Source organism: Martes martes, assembly GCF_963455335.1.
Source record: "Martes martes genome assembly, chromosome: 4".
In the NCBI taxonomy this organism is placed as follows: domain Eukaryota; kingdom Metazoa; phylum Chordata; class Mammalia; order Carnivora; family Mustelidae; genus Martes; species Martes martes.
The window spans coordinates 95,468,792-95,490,727 of NC_137891.1; the positions used below are offsets into that span (position 1 = coordinate 95,468,792).

Genomic DNA, 21,936 nt, shown 5'->3' on the forward strand with positions numbered 1-21,936 from the left:
TCTGGTTCTGTGGTTCACCAAGTTTCTTGTTTGTTTTCATTTATTTCGGTTTGTGATGCTCTTCAGGAACAGTATGAACTGGTCTACAAGGCTGTATTAGAACTATTTAAGAGACAGATGGATGTTATTAGGGATCAACACTCGGGAACAGAGGTAAACATTAAACTTGACATTTTGTCTTTTTTTTTTTCTCATGTTTTATTTTGGTCACGGGATCACAGATCAATTATAGGACTAATGATTTATTGCCAAAACTGAATTGGAGTGTCAGGGGCACATGGGGTTATACTGCAAATCTCCTGTGGAGAAGGACTGATTAACTGAAGTACTTCAACTCAGAAAACGAATCTTTTGGTTAACCTACTGTATACAATTTTCAGCTAAATTTAGAAACAATAGGAGTGAGTGACAGGGCACGTGTCTATTCTGTTCCCAGGTCTAATAGCTGTGTGGTGAGTCAAAAGTGAGAGTGATAGTTACAAAGTGAAATCATCGTTGAAAACTGATGTGATTTTTCAGATTTCTTTAGCCTCATTTTGATTGCCTATGTCTCATCAAATTTTGGAAATATTTTAGAATATGCAGGGGGATTTTTAGCTGAGGGTCTTCGGTATAAAAATTATTATGATTTAACCAAATTCCAATTAAGAAATATTGAGTATTCTAGGATATGCTATTTTGATCGTATCACAAAAATTGATAAATCAAATACTGTGAAGTCACAAAGTATTAGGTTCTGAACAAACTTTAAGAAGATAAGATTACTGATTTACCTTTGAAGGGTGTGTTTTGTAACATATACTTATTAATTTTATTTTTAATGTCAAATTTTGGATTCTTAATCTGAAAATATTCACTGAGGACCTTCTACCCAGTGTTAGGATACTGGGTAGTATCTACTAATACTACTAATACTAATATTACCTAGTATTAGGAATACAAAATAATATAAGACATGATTCTGATCATAACTCCTGTCAGTCAAATGTTGAATCATGGGGAAGGAAAGCCAGGAAAACTGTTGAGGTTTGAAATGGACGAAGCAATCCTCGTCAGTGTCAGCTTCAAGGGAAAACAATACGATGGAAGGACATGGAAATAAGAGTATAGTTTTGTCAGAAATTGTTATTTATATCCTATTTATAGATGTTTTATTAGCCAGTATTCCCATACCAAGGTTAAATGATAAAGGTAATTATGGACAACCAAATTTTTTTTTTTAAGATTTTATTTATTTATTTGACAGAGAGAGATCAGAAGTAGGCAGAGAGGCAGAGAGAGAGAGAGAGAGGAGGAAGCAGGCTCCCTGCTGAGCAGAGAGCCCGATGCGGGACTTGATCCCAGGATCCTGAGATCATGACCTGAGCCAAAGGCAGAGGCCTAACCCACTGAGCCACCCAGGTGCCCTGGACAACCAAATTTTAATGGGGAAGATTCTCATGTTTCACTACCAAGTGTGATGCTGACTTGATTGGAGATATTTGTTTGTTTGTTTACATCTCTTAATCTCCATCATCTATTTTACCTCTTCCTCCACCTACCTCCCCTCTGGCAACCACCAGTTTGTTCTCTATAGTTAAGAGTCTGTTTTTTGCAGGGTATCTGGGTGGTTCAGTCAGTTATGTGTCCAACTCTTGATCTTAGCTCAGGTCTTGATCTCAAGGTTGTGAGTTCAAGCCCCATGTTGGGCTCCATGCTGAGCCTGGAGCCTACTTAAAAAAAAAAAAAGAGTCTTTTGTTTGTTAATTTTGCTTTTCAGATTCCCCAAATGAGTGGGAGCATTTGGTATTTATCTTCCTTTATTTGACTTATTTCACTTAGCATATTACCCTCTAGGTCCATCCATGTTGTCACAAATGGCAAGATTTTATTCGTTTTTCTGACTGAGTAATATTCCATTATATAAATATACCATCTTTATCCATTCATCTAGGGATGGACACTTGAGCTGCTTCCGTAGTTTGGTTATTGTAAATAATGCTACAATAAACATAGGGGTGCATATGTCTCTTGAAACTAGTGTTTTTGTATTTGGGGGGTAAATACACAGTAGTGTGATTACTGGATCAAATGGTAGTCTTATTTTTAATTTTTTAAGGAACCTCCATACTGTTTTCCATAGTGACTGCACCAATTTACATTCTCACCAACAGTGCACGAGGGTTCCTTTTTCTTTACTTCCTCTAACACTTGTTTCTTGTGCTTTTTATTTTAGCCATTCTGACAGGTGTAGAGTGATATCTCATTGTGGTTTTGATTTGCATTTCCCTGAAGACTAGTGATGTTGAGCATCTTTTCATGTGCCTGTAGGCCATCTGCCTGTCTTCTTTAGAAAAATGTTTATTCATGCCCTCTGCCCATTTTTTCATAAGATTTTTTTGTTTGTTTTTGTGTTATACAAGTACTTTATATATTTTGGATAATAACTCCTTATGGATATATCATTTACAAACATCTTCTTCCATGCAGTAGGTTGTCTTTTTGTTTTCTTGATTATTTCCTTTGTTGTGCAGAAGTTTTTACTTTGATATAGTCTCCATAGTTTATTTTTGCTTTTGTTTCCTTTGCCTGAGGAGACCTATCCATAAATATGTTGCTAAGGCCAATGTCCAAGAGATCACTGTAAGAAATTACGTATGTTTTCTTTTAGGAGTTTGACGGTTTTAGGTCTCACATTTAGGTCTTTAAACCATTTTGAGTTTATTTTTGTGTACGGTATAAGAGAGTGGTCAAGTTTAATTCTTTTGCATGTAGCTGTCCAGTTTTCTCAACACCATTTACTGAAAAGACTGTCATTTCCACATTGTATATTCTTTTTTGAAAGTTATTTATTTATTTATTCATTTATTTGAGAGACAGAGTGAGAGAAAGAGAGAGGGCACAAGCAGGGGGAGAGGCAGAGAGAGAAGCAGACTCCCTGCTGAGCAGGGAGCCTGACTACTCAGCAGTTCAATCCCAGGATGCCAAGATCATGACCTGAGCCAAAGGCAGACACTCAAAAACTAAGCCACCCAGGGGCCCCATCCCATTGTATATTCTTACCCCTTTGTCACGGATTAATTGATCCAACAAATTGGACTATTGTTTTTCAATTGTTTAAAGAGAGTATTCACTGATTTCTATTTTATTAGGAAAATTTTAGAGAAAGAATGTTGAATTATGTCAATTGCATATTTTGCATTAAGGGAGTGATCACATGGATTTCTCCTTTGATGTATTGATATAGTCACACCATTGGATTTGTTAACGTCAAACTGTCCCTGTATTTTAGAATTAACCCTTCTTGAACAAAAAATATTCTTTTGATATGTCACTGGAGTATGTGGGGATATTTTATTTAGGTTTCAGGAAATGCCAATACTCAAATTTAGTCCAGTAGCAGTGTCATGGCCCCTGCTGGGTTGTTTGGAGTGGGCCCTTAGTAAGTAAATGGGAACATAAGAACACAGTTCAAACTCTCACAGAAAGAATTGGTTACAGTTAAATAAAGAGGACTTCTGTTTCTGGAAAAGATCAAGTAGACACACTTTTCCGTGTGTGGTTTTTTTTTTTTTTTTTTCTGGTTGAACTAAATGCAACCAGAAACTATATATATAATTGGCATTATATAAAAAAGCAACTATAAGAAGGCTCTGAGAGATAGAAAGAAGACAGGCCAGTGAAGGACCTTGAGACCCAAGGAAAGACATGACGCTAAGTTCCAATTTTCTTTTGACTCATATATCCCAGACTTGAGACTGAAGAAATCAACAACCTGGAAATGCCAGTGATGCAAACAAAAAAGCCCCAACAAAAGCCTGCTCTGTCTAGCCAAAGGACCAAAAAAGGGGCAGTCCAGCAAGACAGAAAACTTTTAGATAATCATCACTCTACTTTAGTCAACACCACAGAAAATAGTGGTCCCCCAACCCACGCATGTCAGTAAAGGTTGAGTGGGGTCCTAGATTCCCACCTTTCTAACACGGTATTAGAATGCTGGAGTGATGTCAGAGAAGGTCAGGTAAAGAGGTAGGACTTTCATCCTCAATGGCCTGAAATGAGGGTTTCCTGCTGTGTCACTGGAGACTGCATGGGGAACCTAAGCTTCTACTGGACACTAACATGGTACCCTAATGCCTCCCCACTGAAGTAGTGTCATAAGAAGCCTAGTAGAGAATTAGGACTTCCACCATCATCAAGCAGTGATAAGGCCTCCACTTACCACAGTGTCAGTAGAGACCACATGGGGAGTGTCTTCCATGATGTCTCCCCTTGGCTGCCAACAAAGTCTCAGTGAAGAAACAGGTGGAGTTAGAATATACTTGGCAGTAATAAGGCAGTAATGAGGTAGCACCTTCCCTTTCCTCTGCAGAATGTAGTTAAAAATAAAAGAACCTAGCTAAAACAGAAGGTTTAGCTAAGATCTAGAGCCTCATAACAATACAAAAATGTCTAGGTTTCAATTGAAAATCACTCATCATACCAAGAACCAGGAAGATCTCAAACCAAATGAATAAGACCATCAATAGAGGACAAGGATCAAGATGTTGGAATTATCTGACCAAGTTTTAAAAATAGCCACAATAAAAATGCTTCAATGAGCAATTACAAACATGCTTTAAATTTTTTTTAAAAACGAAAAGGCTGGGGCACCTGGGTGGCTCAGTGGGTTGGGCCTCTGTCCTCGGCTCAGGTCATGATCTCAGGGTCCTGGGATCGAGCCCCACATAGGGCTCTCTGCTGAGTAGGGAGCCTGCTTCCCCCTCTCCCTCTGCCTGCTGCTCTGCCTACTTGTGATCTCTCTCTCCATGAAATAAATAAATAAAATCTTAAAAAAAAAAGATAAAAAATGGAAAAGCTCAGCAATAAATATAAAAAGACTCAGCAAAAAATCTAGAAGATATAAAAAAGAACCAAATGGCAATTTTAGAATTAACAAACATAGTAACTGAAACAAAATAGCTTAGTAGATGAGCTCAACAGCAGAATTCAGGGTACATACAGAAAAAAAGAACTAATAAGATAAAAGATAGAACAATAGGAATTACCCAGTCTAAACATCAAAAATAAAATAGACTGGAAAAAAAGAACAAACAGAATCTAAGGAAACCTAAGGGACTGTGACAAAATAACTAGCATTTGTGTCAGCGAAGTCCAAGAAGGAGAGGAGAAAAAAACACAGGGTTAAAAAAGTACTTCAAGGCTCATTATAATTAAACTTCTGAAAATTAAAGACAAAAGTTCTAGAAAACATCCATAGAAAAATGATTTTAATAGTAGGGAGAAAACAATTAGAATGATAGCAAATTTTTCATCAGAAACCATGGGAGCCAGAATAAAGTAAAACAATATGTCTTCGTGCTGAAAAAAAAATAACTGACAACCCAGAATCCCATACCCAGTGAAAATATCCTTCAGGAATGAAGAAGAAATCAAGACATTCTCAGATGAAAAACAAACAGACAAAAAACTAAGAAAATTAGTTTGGTAGACCTATCTTTTAAAAAATGACAAAGGAACTTTTCTAAGCAGAAAGGAAGTGATGAAAGGGAGAACATGATAAGGAAAACCATGGGTAAATGTAAGAGGCTTTCTTTTTCTTTTTGAGTTTTCTAAATTGTTTGATGATTGAAGCAAAAATTGTGCAGTCTGATGTAGTTCTAAATGTATTAGAGGAAATATTTAAGACAATTATATTATAAACAGGAAAGGGTTAGGAAACGTAAAGGGAGAGGTTTATGTACTTGAACTAGTGAAATGATAACACCTGTAGACTGTGGTAGGTTATGTATATATAATGTAATACCTAGAGTCACCACTACAAAAGCTATACAAAGGCGTACCTTAAAAAACACTATAGGTAAATCAAAATGAAATTCTAAAAATGCAGGAGAAAGAAAAGAGAAGTGAAAAACAGAACTAACAGAAAACAAAAAACAAAATGGCACAGTTAAGCCCTAACATGTCAGTAATTACATTAAACGTAAATGGTATAAATATACCAATTAAAAGACAGATTGGCAGAGTGTATTGAAAACATAACCGGACTATATGCTGTCTATAAGAAATATACTTTAAATATATAGGTTGGTTTAAAGTAAAGATTGGGAAAAAAGATATATCATGTATTCATATAAACATGAATAAGGGAGCAAAAATACTGATTCAAAGGGGCTCATGTACTCTGATGTTTATAGTAGCATGCATATATATATATATATATATATGCCACAAAATAATATCAAGCATTTAAAAAAAGATTTGAAATCATACACAATGTATGCACTGACCACAATGAAGTCAAACTAGAAGTCAATAACAGAAACATAACAGGAAAAGATCCAAACACTTGGAAACTAAACTATATTCTTCTAAATAATCCATTGAGTGAATGAGGAAGTTTCATGGGAAATTTTTGAAAAATTTTGAACTGAATACAAGTGAAAATACAACACATTGACATTTGTGGGACAAAGCTACAGCAGTTTTGAGAGGAAGGTTTATAGCTCTCTAAATGCAAACATTTGAAAACAGTAAAAGTCTCAAAATCAACAATCTGAGCTCCCACTTTAAGAGAGGGAAAGAGCAAAATAAACTCAAGGAAAAGAGAAGGAAAAATAATGAGCAGAAATAAATGAAACTGAAAACAGAAAAACAGTGAAAAAAAGAGCCAAAATAATCAATAAAGTCGACAAAACTTCTATGAAGACTGCTGAGGAGAAAAGATAGAAATGACTGATATCAGGAGTGAAATGGGAGAGCCCTAGAGTCTCTGTAGATATCAAAAGGATAATAAAGGAATATAGTATGAACTGGACACATCTACACTTGACAACTTAGACAAAATGGATTGCTTCCTCATAAAACACAAACTACCACAGGTTACTCAACATGAAATAGATCATTTGAATAGCCCCATAACAGTCAAGGAAATGGAACTTGTAACTTTAAAACTCCCAAAAAAGAAGTCTCCAGGCCCACATAATTTGAGTATTCTAGCCAAATATTTAGGGAAGAATTACCATGAATTTTACACAATCTATACCAGAAAATAGGAGGAGGAAACACTTGCCCCATTCATATTTTCTGTTGTAGTCAAATATATCATTGTATCTCAGTGGAAAAAATTACCACCTTACCCATTTTTAAGTGTACAATGCAGTGGCAGTGAGTAACTTCATGACCATCGCTACTATTTATTTCTAGAAATTTTTCATCATCCTAAACCGAAACTCTCCATGCTTCCTACAACAGCCCCTAGCAATTTCTATTCTACTTTTTGTCTCTATAAAATGGCTTGTTATAGGTACATCATAAACGTGGAATCATGTATTTATTCTTTTGCATCTGGCTTATTTCATGTGGCATGTTTTTAAGGTTCATCTATTTTTTTTTTAGTATGCATCAGAATTTCATTCCTTTTTATGGTTGTATTATATTCATTGTGTGTATATCCCACATTTTGCTTATTCATTCATCCACCAATTGACACTTGAATTGTTTCCACCTTTTGGTTACTCTGAATAATGCTGCTATAAAAATTAGTGTGCAGGGGTGCCTGGGTGACTCAGTTGGTTAAGTGTCTGCCTTTAGCTCAGGTCATGATCCCAAAGTCCTGGGATGGAGTCCTGCATTGGGCTCCCTGCTCAGTGGGGAGTCTGCTTCTCTCCCTGCTTGTGTGCTCTCTCTATCAAATAAATAAATAAAATCTTTTAAAAAATTGGTGTACCAATATTTGTTGAAATCCCTACCTCAAATTCTTTGGGATATATACCCAGAAGAATCCAGAAATTTCTGGATCATAGAGTAATTCTAGGTTTAGTTTTTAAAGGTACTGCCATACTGTTTTTTACAGTGGCTGCAAAATTTTACATCCCCATTAGCAATTCATAAGAGTTTCAATTTTTCCACATCCATGCCACCACTTGGCATTTTCTGGTTTTTGGTTTATGCTTTGTTTTTTAGATAATAGCCATCCTAATGGGTGTGAAGTGGTATCTCATGGTTTTGATTTACATTTCCCTAATGATTAGTTGATGTTGAGCATCATATTTTTGTGTGCTTATTGGTCATTTGCATATCTTCTTCAGACAAATATATATGCAAGTCCTTTGCCTACTTTTTTTTCAAAATTTCTAAGTTGTAGTAAAATAGGGGCACCTGGGTGGCTCAGTCAGTTGAGCATTGACTCTCAGTTTCAGCTCAGGTCATGATCTTGGGGTTGTGGGATCAAGTCCCATCGGGTTTATGCTCAGCACAGAGTCTGTTTGGGATTCATTCTCTTTTCCTCTCCCTCCCCCTCTGCTCCTATCCCCTTTGCACATGTGAATGTGCACTCTCTGTCCCTAAAATAAAATGTTTAAAAAAACTGTGGTAAGATACATGTAAATTTAACCACCTTAACTAATTCTACGTGTATAGTTCAATGATACTATGAACATTAATATTGTGCAATTATCACCACCATCCATTTCCAGAATTATTTTTACCTGGAAAAACTGAGACTTTATACCTTTTAGAGTTTCCCATTCCTTTCTCCACTTCCCTCATCTTTGGCAATCACTATGCTACCATCTGTATCTATGAATTTGACTATGCTAGGTACCTCATATCAGTGGGATCACATGATATCTGTCCTTTAGTGTCTGTCTTATTTCGCTTAGCATAATGTCCTCAAGGTTCATCAATGTCATAATGTATCAGAATTTCCTTCCTTTTTAAGGCTAAATAATATTCCATCATATGCACATTTTGTTCCTCCATTCATCCATTGGTTAATAGGTGGTTTACTTCCACCTTTTGGCTATTATGAATAATACTGCTAAGAACATGAGTGTGTAAATATCTTTTTGTGTTCCTGTTTTCAGTTCTTTGGGGTATATATGCAGAAGTGGAAATGCTGGGTCATGTGATGATTCTTTTTTTTTTTTTTTTTTTTTTTTTTTTTAGTATTTATTAAAGTAACCTCTACACTCCACCTGGGGCTTGAACTCATGACCCTGAGATCAAGAGTCACATGCTATTCTGACCAAGCCAGCCAGGTGCTCCTCACATGATAATTCTATGTTTAATTTTTTGAGGCACTGCCATACTGTTTTTTATAGCAGCTGCCCCATTTTACATCCCCACTAGCAATGTACAAGGTTCCAATTTCTCCATATCCTCAGCAACACTTTTTATTTTCTATGTTTGTTTGCTGGTTTATGGTAACCATCCAATGGGTATAAAGTGGTATCTCACTGTGGTTCTGGTTTGTGTTTTCCTGATTAGTGATGTTGAGTATTTTTCATGTGCTCATTGGCCATTGTATATAATCTCTGGGAAGTGTCTATATAAGTCCTTTGCCCATTTTCGAATTGGGTTTTGTTGTTGTTGTTGTTGTTGAGTCTTAGGAGTTCTCTGTATATTCTGGATTGTTGTTTTTATAATAAATTTTGTCAAATGATTTTCTTCTGTGTCAACTGACATGCTCATATGGGAGTTTTCCTCTTTATTTTATCAATGTGGTGTATTATATTGATTGATTTTTGTATGTTGAACAATCCTTGCATTCTGGGAATAAATCCCCCTTTGTCATGGTATATAATCTTTTTAATATGATGCTGAATTCAGTATGATACTGAATCTTTAATATTTCCTTCCTTCTTCCTTCTTCTTCTACTGATTCAATATGGTACTGAATATGAGTATTTGGTTGAGGACTTTGCATCAATAATCATAAGTGATATGGATTTATAGTTTTCTTTTTCTTGTAGTATCTTTGTGTGGCCTTGGTATCAGGGCAATGCTGGTGTCACAGTATGACTTAGTGAGTATCCTCTCCTATTTAATTTTTTGGGAGAGTTTGTGGAAGACTGACGTTATTTCTTCATTAAAGGTTTGGTGGAATTCACTAGTGAAACCATCTGGTCCTGGCTTTTCTTTGTCAGAAGGTCTTTTGATTACTGATTCAGTCTACTTACTAGTTGTAGGTCTATTCAGATTTTCTATTTCTTCCTGAGTCAGTTTTGGTTGATCATGTGTTTCTAGGAATTTGTCCATTTCATCTAGGTTGTACAATTTGTTGATGTGCAATTGTTCACATTATTGTCTTATAATACTTTTTATTTCTGTAAAATTGGTAGTAATGTACCCATTTTTATTTCTGTAATTTGAGATTTTGGTAATTTGAGTCTTCTCTCTTTTTTCCTTAGTCAATCTAACTAAGGTTTGTCACTTTTATTGATCTCTTCCAGGGATCAACTTTCGGTTTTGTTGGTTTTCTCCATTGTTTTCTTAGTCTCTACTTCATTTATGTCTGCTCTAATCTTTAATATTTCCTTCCTTCTGCTAGCTTTTGGTTTAGTTAGTTGTTTTTTTTTTCCTAGTTCCTTAGGTTTAAAGCTAAGTTATTGATTTGAGATCTTTCTTCTTTTTTTAAAATTTAAATTCAATTAATTAACATATAGTGTATCACCCAAAATCTTTCCTTTTAAGAGTAGGCATCTATAGCTATAAATTCCCTCTGAATACCACTTTCACTATATCTCATACATTTTGGTATGCTGTGTTTTTTGTTCACTTTTAAATATTTTCTAATTTCTGTTGTGATTTCTTCTCTGACCCATTAGTCGTTTAATTTACACACATTTGTGAATTTTCCAGTTTTCCTTTTGTTATTAATTTTTAGTCTCAATTTGTTATAATTGGAAAAGATAGTTTGTATGACTTCAATCTTTTAAAATTTATTAAGACTTGTTTTGTGGCCTACCATGTGGTCTATCCTAGACAATATTCCATACAAGTTTGAGAAGAATGTGTATGTTGTAATGTGGAGTGTCCTGTATGTACTGTTAGATTTAATTGGTTTATGGTGTTGTTCATGTCTGTCCTCTTATTTCCTTACTGATCTTCTATCTGATCTATCCATTATTGAAAGTGGGGTATTCATGTCTCTTATCAGTTTACCACACTCGCTGTAACAAATATCACAAACTCAGGAGGACTTAAAACAAATGTATTTTCAGGGCCTCTGAATGGCCCAGTCAGTTAAGCATCTGCCTTTGGCTCAGGTCATGATCCAAGGGTCCTCGGATAGAGTCCCTCATCAGGTTCCCTGTTCAGTGAGGAGCCTGCTTCTCCTTCTCCCGGTCCCCCTGCTTTGCACTTCCACATTCTCTGTCAAATAAGAAAAAAATCTTAAATTTGAAATGCAACACACTTCATACAACTGATACTTCTTCTAAAAAAATTTATTTTCTCTCAGTTCTGGAGGTAGGAAGTCCAAAATCAACGTGTCAGCAAGGCCATGTTTTCTCTCATAGCTCTAGCGAGTCTTTCTAGTTTCTTCTTAGTTTCTGGTGTTTGCCAGCAATCTTTGGCATTTATTGGCTTGCAGATCCATTTCTCCAGTCTCTGTCTCCATTATCACATGGCATTCTCCCTTTATGTCTCTGAGTCTCTGTTTTTGTTTTTTGTTTTTTTTTTTATAAGGACCCAAGCCACTGTGATAGGGCCCACCTGAATCCAGTATGAGCTCATCTTGACCAATAACATCTGTAAAGACTCATTTCCATATAAGGTCACATTCACAGATACCAGGGGTTAGATTTCAACATATCTTTTTGAGAGTCATAATTAAACCCATAACAGGTGGAATCTTACAATGGTTGATGACATTTAAAAAATGCATATAAGCTTTTCTAAATTCACGATATAGTTTACAAATTGGTGGTATCTAAGATTCTACATAACATATTTCATAATGCGATAATTGCTATGAAGAAAAAGAGTGGCTGACAAGTGTGTGGGAGTATGATTTTAGGTTGAGTGGTCAGAGAAGATATCCTTATGCAGGTGACATTTAAGTAGAGCATATTTACTTAGAAAGAGCCAGTTATGCAAAATCTGGAGTAAGAGTATTTCAATCAGAGGGAATAGTAAGTGTAAAAGGCTGGAATTGAAAACAAGCTTGGTATGCTTAAGGAATGACAAGAAAACCAGTATAGCTAGTAGGTTGTAAGGAAGAAAGAGGTAGAACAAGATAAGTATAAGGACCTAATAAGCACTTAGTAATTTAAGAGTTGAGATGATGTCATTTCTGAAGGTAGATTGTTCTTAGAAGTTACCCCCAAAGACATGTTAAAAGTCCCACATTTGATACTATAAGTGAATACTTTCTAGGTTCTATAACACTATTAATCCTTTGATCTTGGTACGTGAACAAGTTCTTGTTGGACTCAATATTTTGGAAACTCATCTCCTTTGTGAATGATTTTAAATCCTTATGTTTTCTGAAAAGTAACTTCTCAACTTTATGAAATGTTAAAATATTGCCATTTCTTCACTAAAAACCAGTGTCTTCCTTATTTCTCTTGAAGATTCAAGCACAGGATTCCGTTCTTAAGCAACATCCCATTCTAGAAACAGAGACTTATTCTCCCAATTTACCAAAAAGGTGAGTACAATTTTACACACCCCAGTGTTGTCTCACTGATGTGATGCTAACAGGAGACCTCTCTGGGGTACGGTGTTATCCTTCCTTTGTTTTTGTTTCAGCAGCTTAAAAGATGCAGAGATGATGAAACAACAGAGCAAACCAAGGCTAAGGGTGAAAAGTGCAGAAGTTTCTTCTTTTGACCTCAGGACTTCTGACAGAAGTGAAAAGGAAAGGTTACCCTTGCAAGGTGGTGAACAGAGCCGTGCTTTTGACCTTTTGGAGCTAAACTGTAGTTGTAACAAAAATGTTGACATAACCACGCATTGGGAGACCAAGGCGTTTCCAATAGCTGGGAAGCCTCTTCAGAAGCATCAGAGTTTAGATTGGAGTGCCATCTTGTTTGGAGCGTGTCCAAATTCTAAAGCTGCCGATGTGGGAGGAAGGTATTTTAATTCAAAGGTGCCGATAATACGGACCAAATCAACGCCCTTTGAGCTGATACAACAGAGAGACACTGAGGAGTTGGACATCAAGGAAAATGTTTCTTGTTTGGAATCTCAACCCCACAGCTCTTATCTCGAGCAGGCTCAAAAAGTGAGGCATGCTTCTTTGGCAGAACAGAATTATTCACTGCCATCAGACTCTCAGCCCCAAATGTGCAGCGCCTCTGTTGCAAAGGGGCAGGACTCTCAGCCTCTTCGTGTATATTCTTACATGTCTGTAGAAGATCCTTATTTCTTATCATTGTCTCCTAGTAGTGCTGGTTCTAAGATGTCTCTTGATTCATCTGAGAAGCCAGATGGAAACGTTTTGCCTTGTTCCTCATTGCCAGCATCTTCTACAACCCTCTTTTCTTCTTACAATTCACGTGATTCTTTAGCACTGAGTCCTCCAACCGAATACCCCTCTCCGAACCCAGAGACAGCAGTAGTAGGTAAGTTTTTTTTTTCGAAGTTTATATGGCATTATAGATTTCACTCTTCTTTATAGAAGATTTGGTTTCTTCTCATGCTCCCCCTTGTCTTTCTCAGCTTCTTTCTTCTCCTTCCTTCTCTTCCTCAAAGAAAAATCCCCAAGGGTTTTCATGATGGGATGAGTTAAAAAATAGCAACATGTAATCGTTGATGAAGCAGGCAGCAACGGAGGCAGGCTCTATGCCAGCAAGAGTGTCCCTAAAGAAGGCAATCCCTATTCCTCGGGATGTTTATCAGAGGTCCACAATTCACTCTTGCTAGGCAGAAGCAACTTTCAAAGAAGCAGCAGAAAGGATTTAATCCACAGCACTGCGTGGTCCCTTGGGACATTTTTGCTCAACCATGTGGCTGCACTGATCTGAACAGATCGTTAAGCATTCAGTTCCCTTCTGCGGGAGTTGGAAGAGGAGGACCTGATTTCTTCCCATCCTTGCATAATAACATAGTAGATGAGAACATGCATTTATATGCAGTGTGGGACTATCATCTTATATTCACCTTTACTTTCATGCTTTTTCACCTTTATTGTCCTGGATTTTTGCATATTATGCATATTGTTTTTGTTTTATTGAGTGGTTTAAAAGTAAAAGTAAGTATCCTCCTAGAGATAGTAATAATAGCTTGATAGGGAAGAAGGTGAAGAAAAGAGCAAGCTTAACTCTCCAGATATATTATCAGAAGTTTATGAATGACATTTTACCTAAACAGGACGTAGAAAAAAATTTTTTTTCTATAACATGATTTATTGTACAGCGTTTCTTAGTAGATAGATGTGTGGATGTGTAGTTTGTGACAAAAATGTTTTACCTGGATCTAATTGCTTCTTTATTTTATATACTTTGATCCTGTTTTATAATTTAAGGGATTTTTTTTTAAAGTTACCCACAATACCTTAAACTTCTCTGAGCATCATCTTCAAAAGCAAATCCGAGCTTTACGGATTGTAACATCATTGACATGTGTGCCACCTTGTGGCAGTTTCTTATAACAGCATTTGAATTTTTCATAAAAATTCTGAATTTTTCTGTAGAAAAATAGAAAACCTTGTTATACCATTGTTTTGTAAAAAGGAAAAAAAATCCACATTCTTCACTGTAGAATGAAGAAGTGATGCTAAAATCTTTAAACTTCAACCTACTCTGTAACTGAATCCTTGCCATATTTAAAAGTGCTTTATCATGCTTTATTGAATATTGTACATGAAACAAAAGGGTTATATAGAAAATAACTCAAAACTTCCTGAATTAATATAATGTTTTATATTCTGTTAACTGGTACTGAGTGACTCGACCAAAACACTTTGGGACCTTTAAAGGAAATAGGGAATAAATTTTGAAGAAACAGCAAAGCCTCCTGGGTTTGCAAATTAAAATGGGAGAATTTATTTTGCTTTTTTCTTGAGTAAACAAACACCAGCTTAAGTATTGTAATGATGCTTGATGGACTTTACTTCAAGATTAGAATATAAGAATTTCCTTTGGCGGGGCACCTGGGTGGCGCCATGGGTTAAGCGTCCAGCTCTTGGTTTTGGCTCAGGTGGTGATCTCAGGGTCCTGAGATCGAGCCTCATGTACGACTCCATGCTCACCATGGGGTCTGCTTGAGATTCTCTCTCCCTCCCACTCATGCTCACTTGCTCTCTCTCCCTCAAATAAATGAATAAATCTTAAAAAAGAAAAAAAAGAATTTCCTTTGGATGTTTCTAATGAAAAATTATGGTTATATTTCTGGCATTTTGGATAGCAACTTCTCCAAGGATAGATGATGAAGTGCCCCCTCCACTTCCTGAACGGACACCTGAGTCTTTTATTGTGCTGGAGGAAGCTGGTGAGTACCGTTCAGTTAGTGTAAAATAAAGTGGATTAACTAGAATACTTCTCAGGTCCTGTGAATGTTCTGCGTGCTGCTGGTGAGTAACATTTGCATTATTCTGTAAGAATTTCAACATTCCTAAGAATTGGACCATATTTTCTTTCAGGAGAATTCCCACTGAATGTTCCCAAATCCTTATCTTCAGCTGAGGAGGCAAAAGTTGGAACATCACTACAATGGAATAGAACATCTGAGTCAAGGACATCTGATGATACTGTGAGACTTAGACCAACTAAGGTCCATAACACTTTTTCTTTTGTTTTCTACTCATCTGGATTCCACAGACCAAAATCATACTCCTCGTATTTTTAAAGCCTATCACTCAACAAATACTAAGCAGTATTTATACTGCTTATATGTATACTCCTTATACTCATTTACACTCTTTATAAAACAATGTGCTAGAGGATATGGGGATAAGGCAATGGATAAGACACAAGTCTTGCCCTTATGAAACTTTCAAGTTGGAAGTGACTAAGGAAGGCATAGTGAAAGAGGAAATGTTTGACTGGTTCCTGAAGTACAGTTAAGGCAAAAATAAATTTTTTATAAGTACGTAGCCTGTTCATAGTAGTCGTTTGGTAGGCTGTATCATGTTCTCTGATAATATGTTGTAGAGAACAATTTTTGAAAGACAGATGTTAAAGTCCATGCTATTTAAGATAAACTTTTCAGGATAATGCTCCCCACTTCTGGAAGTAAAATTACACTTCAACAATCTGTTATATGTTTGTATATATTCTATGAACCAACTACCTTAAAATTTCAGAGATCAGAAAAGTTATTAACTAAAACAAACATTTTAAACTGACTACAACTGCAATGCTAGTAGGCAAATATTCTTTATCTTTTTGATTACACTTTTAATATATTTGTAGTTATTATTGTTAATAATATGCTCACATGTAATGGTCTTTATCTTAACAACTGCTAGAGCCAAGAACAATCACTCCTTTTCCAGTGTCATGAAGTAATTTCAATTTCAACAATTTACCTCCAGTTAAATTTTCTGGGAAATGTTCTGTAGGAAGGAAATAAATTAAAAAAGGATCACTTTGGGGCACCTGGGTGGCTCAGTCAGTTAAGCGGCTGTCTTCGGCTCAGGTCATGATCCCAGGGTCCTGGGATCGAGCCCCACATCGGGCTCCCTGCTCAGCAGGGAGTCTGCTTCTCCTTCTCCCTCTGCCTGCCGCTCTGCCTGCTTGTGCTATCTCTCTGTCAAATAAATAAATAAAATCTTTAAAAAAAAAAAAAGGATCACTTTAGGACCAATTGCCATGACATACAAAAATCACCATAAGGTTATGGCAGAGGATATTTGCAAGTGATATATTTGATCAGGGGTTAATATCCAAAATATATAAAGAATTTATACAACTTATATAAAGAAAACCCTACATAATCTGATTTTAAAAATGGACAGAAGATATGAATAGACGTTTTTCCAAAGAAGAAATACAGATGGCCAACAGACATGAAAAGATGCCCATCACGAATCATCAGGGAAATGCAAATCAAAATCACAATGAGATATCATCTCACACCAGTTACAATGGTTAAAAAAAAAAGAAACACAAGAAACAAGTGTTGGTGAGAATGCGGTGGGAAAGGAACCCTCGTACACTGTTGGTGGAAATGCAAACTGGTGCAGCCACTATGGAAGATAATACGAAAGTTCCTCAAAAAGTTAAAAATAGGATTGCCATATGATCTAGTAATTCCACTACTGGGTATTTATCCAAAGAAAACAAAAACACTAATTTGGAAAGATATATGCACCCTTATGTTTAGTGTAACATTATTTATAACAGCTAAGATATGGAAGCAGCCCAAATGCCCAACCATAGATAATAGATAAAGAAGATATGACATATATATATGTATACACACATACACACACATATACTACACACATACACATCATGGGATGTTACTTGGCCATAAAAAGAATGAGATCTTGCCATTTGTGACAACATGGATGGACCTAGAGGGTATTATGTTAAGTGAAATAAGTCAAATGGAGAAAGACAAACACCATATGATTTCACTTATATGTTGAATTTAAGAAACAAAACAAAGGAGCTAAGAAAAAAGAGATAAACAAAAAAACAGACTCATCATTATAGAGGACAAACTGATGGTTTAGCAGAGGGAGGTGGGTGGGACATGGGTCAAGTAGGTGAAGGGGATTAAGAGCACACTTATTGTGAACAGCACGGAGTAATGTATAGAATTGTTGAATCATTACGTTTGACACCCAAAACTAATATAAGACTGTATGTTAATTACACTTGAAGTTTAAAAAAATAATAAAAAATTTTAAAAATTCATGAGCTTTCTTTGTATAAAAGGGAAAAGAGAAATAAATTTAGAGAAGGAGAGTAAAACACTCTAAGAGTTCAGGATGCCTTTTCATAATTTAGTGTGCTTACAAATCAGGAAAAATTAGGTCAACATTCCATGACTGTCTATAAGAATATGAAATACACTTTCAAAAATGCCTTATATTGCTTAGAGTTTCTAAATTTGTGTACCAATTCTTCTTTCACTTTTCTCTTCTTTCTTTCTTTTAGAGTGTGAAACTCCGGAGCCCCAAATCAGGTAAAAAAAACCCAACTCCCCCTGGCTTTAGATGACATTTAGCTCTAAGAATTTATACTCTAAGAACGACTCATTAAGTTTAGAGTAATTCACCTCAGGAGATGGCATGGTTCCCATAATAGCTCCACTATTTATTGTTTTTTTTTTGTTTTTTTTTTTTTTTTTTTCTGATTTTCCCAGGCTAGGAGTTTTGCCTTGTCAAGGGCAAGGAAAACACAGGATTTTAAAATTCTATTCCCTGACATATAATCCTTAAAAACAAAACAAAAACAAATACAATTTCAAGTAGAATTTTCTTAACATTTTGCAGCATTTCTATTTTATAGGCTTTACCATTGTTAGCAGTTTGATTCTTTAGATCTTTAACTTGCTGTTATTTCTCTAGTACTTTGTTGCTTTTTTTTTTTTAAGACTTTATTTATTTATTTGAGAGAGAATGGGCGAGAGAGAGAGAGAGAGAGAGAGAGAGAAGGAGCAGGGGGAGTAGCAAAGGGAGAGGGAGAAGCAGACTCCCCACTGAGCAGGGAGCCCAACATGGGGCTTGATTCCTGGGACTCCGGGATCATGACCTGAGCTGAAGGCAGATGCTTAACTGACTGGGCCACTGAGGGGCCTTGAGTTTTGCTTGTTTTATACACCAAATAACGACATCTACAGCTAACATTTATTGGGCACATACAGGTACTTTACATACATTATAACAGGTGGTAGCTGCCCTTAACATACTTATTCATATGAACATATTATTCAAATTACATAGGTAGTTTAACATAGCAGTTAATGAGCATGGGCTTTGGAGTCAGATAGGCTTTAAATCAAATCTTTAGCCTACCAGGAGTTATCAAAATGCATAACCTTGGTTAAATTATATACTTTCTCTATTGATTTTCCTCACTTATATTATGAGGATAATAGAACTCGTTTCTTAGGAGGTTTTTGTAAGGGTTGAGTGAGACAATGCATATAAAGCTTTTAACACAGCGATTGTCAAATAATAAGCTCTCATTAAATGTTACGTGTTACCATTTTTATTAGATAATTATTAAATGAGCAATTTCTAATCAAGTTCTATATGCTTTATACAGTGTTAGGATAGTCAGGATATACAAGAAAAGATACTTTTTAATGTTTATATTCAAATTGGGTAGGCAAAATTAATACTTACTTGGAACCATTAACTGATAATCTGTGTGGACTGATTCTAATCACCAGGAGTCTGGAAAAAAAGGAAGTATCACTGGAGTGGTTAGGAAAGGCTTCACTGAGTAGAAGAAAGAAATTTAAAAATATGGGTAGACAGAGAAAAAAAGAGGGAATTCCAGGAGCTGGAATCAGGGTAGCATTGACTTAAAAGGTAGAAATAGGCACAATGAGTATAGAGAAATGGTGAGTAGGTTAATTTAGTTGCAATAGAGAATCTATTTTGGGAACTATGGAAAATAAATTTGGATGAAATGTGGAAAGATTCTGGAGGATTTTAAAGTTAGGCAGATAAAATATCCAGGTCAAGGAAATCTATATATAGAGAAAGCAGATTTGTGGTTGCCACTCTAATCTGGGAGGAATGGGAAATTACTGCTAAGTGGATATGGAGTTCCTTTTTAGGGTGATGAAAATGTTTTTGAAATAGTGGTGATGGTTGTACAACACCGTAAATGTACTGTCATTAATAGCAAATTTTATTATGTGTATTCAATCTACATACACAGAGCTAGGCAGAAGAATTTAGATTTAATGCAATAAGTAATAAGCATTGTAGGTTCTTCATCACGGGAGAAATAAAGATGAAAGTGGTATTTTAGGGGGCGCCTTGGTGGCTCAGTCATTAAGCGTCTGCCTTTGGCTCAGGTCATGATCCCAGGGTCCTGGGATCGAGCCCGGAATCGAGCCCGGAATCAAATTGGGCTCCCTGCTCAGCGGGAAGCCTGCTTCTCCCTCTCCCTCTCTCTCCCCTGCTTGTGTTCCCTCTCTCGCTGTCTCTCTGTCAAGTAAATAAAATCTTTTAAAAAAAGAAAAGAAAGTGGTATTTTAGGAAGATTTTTGGCAGGATATCATTCACTGCAAGTTAGCTTTAGTTCTCAGTGTACTTTCTAACAGAAGACTGGAAGATGATAAGCAACTTCAGAGTAGTTATCAAATATTTATTAAGTGCCTACTGTATGCCAGTTATGATATTAGGTGCTAGAAATAAGGATTGTACTTTACTTTTGCATATCACCTGGTGTATAAGAAACAACAAGAGAACTTGCTTTAGAGACAAATCCTAAGCCCTAAAGAACCCAAGACCAAAGATAGGTGAAACTCTAGCTCTGAGCCACATTTTCAGTTTCAAAAGACATTAATATGGTATGTAATTATACTCAGCACTGTATAATGAGATTATCATACACTCTTTGTATCTTTAGGACTTATATTGTGGGAAAATAGCTCTATTATTTAAAATTCTTTATATCATGGAAAATTCCAAACACATTTTAAGCCTACCATAGCAGCATTGTCACGCCAATGGAATTAACAATAATCTCTTAATATGATTTTATATAATTTTCTCAAATTGCCTCAAAAATGTCTTTTTACAGTTGGTTTATATGCATCTGGGTTCAAAGTCTACACATTGCATTTGGTTTATATATTTGTTAAGTCTTTTAAAATTTGTAAGAGTTTTCCCTCCTTTTTATTCCCTCATGCCATTATTTGTAGAAGAGCGTGGATCATTTATCCTAAAGCCTGTGAATATTCTGGATTTTTGTTGTTTATATTCTCATGGTTTTATTTATTAACATGTTATGCTATCCCCAGGATTCTATGTGCAATGGCGGTTAGATCTAGAAGCTTGATTAATTTCAAGTTCAATTTCTTTGGAAAACTACTTTTCTAAGGGAGTACAAGTTTTTGATGCATTATAGGTTCATTGGCTAAAAAGCTAGAACAACAAAATTCTTGTGGCTCCAGCTGTTGTTCAGATTATATTTTATGTGCTTGTCGTAGGTTAATATTGAAAAGTTGGAAACATTATACAACACCAAAAAGGAGTTTGACTTCTAACATTTAATTGATGGATTTTTGTTTTGTTTTCTTTTGTTGTCTACTCTTCTTATCACAGATCTACATCAAGATCGTTCTTCTCCCCCCCCACCTCCACTCCCAGAAAGAACCCTGGAGTCCTTCATTCTTGCTGATGAAGATTGTAAGTGACTAGTATATTCCTCTCAAAAAAGCTATAAAAATGAGACTGCTGAAAGATTAACAATAAAGTAGGACCTAAATGGTAAAGGTATAAAGAATGATTAAACAAGATAAAAATAATGCATTAAAAAAACCCATAATATAAAAATAATTCATAAAAAAGCCAAGCTAAGAATTACTGAATATATACCTCTATATATATCCCAAAGGCTTAAAAAGCTATGCACCATTTTTTTTTAAAGGTATGCAAGCTCAGCCTGTAAAGACTTATTCTACTAGCTGTCCTAATACCATGGAAAATTCAACATCTTCAAAACAGACATTGAAGACTCCGGGAAAAGGTTTCACAAGGACTAAGGTAAAAAAGATGGGAGTTTTAAGAAACATGCCAGAGTCTTTTCATTTCTGAAGGTGTTCACACCCTTCACCCCTTCCCTGTTGCCAGAATCAAGATGGAAATTAGATTATTTATAAGAACAGCTGATTGGGAACAAGACTGTTAATCACTAGGGCAACTGATTAAATAAGTCATAAATCATAGTATATGCATATAATGAAATACTATATAGTTTAAAAAGGAATGAGGATGCTCTCAGTGTACTTATTTATAATTTATTAACTTTTCCTTAAGTGGTAGAAAATATGATCTATATTTGTATTGTACATTATAAGTGACTCTGGAAGGATACATAAGAAATGAACAATAATGGTTATCTGTGGAGGAAGGGTCAGAAACTGGATAGGTGGAGAACAAAGATGGGAGCATTTTGACTATAATATTTTGAATTATAAATTAATGATTTATTTTTTAAAAAGTTAAATAAAAAATTTCCCTCCAAAAGGAATTTATTAAATATCTGTTATATAGAAAACTACACTTCTGTTAGGTGTTAGAAGATAGAAACG

The 21,936-nt window shown here is 35.6% G+C and overlaps 1 protein-coding gene across 1 annotated transcript in view; it reads left to right on the forward strand.

Annotated features, from left to right (window-relative positions):
- PTPN22 (protein tyrosine phosphatase non-receptor type 22) overlaps window positions 1–21,936 on the forward strand; it is a gene marked incomplete at its 3' end in the record, with an annotated part of 53,741 nt that overhangs the window by 22,125 nt on the left and 9,680 nt on the right. Inside the window, exons 11-18 of the mRNA XM_080800549.1 lie at window positions 67–153; window positions 12,339–12,415; window positions 12,517–13,331; window positions 15,115–15,198; window positions 15,350–15,480; window positions 17,817–17,844; window positions 20,948–21,031; window positions 21,273–21,388. Coding sequence (XP_080656675.1) covers window positions 67–153; window positions 12,339–12,415; window positions 12,517–13,331; window positions 15,115–15,198; window positions 15,350–15,480; window positions 17,817–17,844; window positions 20,948–21,031; window positions 21,273–21,388 — 1,422 coding nt within the window. The remainder of the gene's footprint in view (window positions 1–66; window positions 154–12,338; window positions 12,416–12,516; window positions 13,332–15,114; window positions 15,199–15,349; window positions 15,481–17,816; window positions 17,845–20,947; window positions 21,032–21,272; window positions 21,389–21,936) is intronic.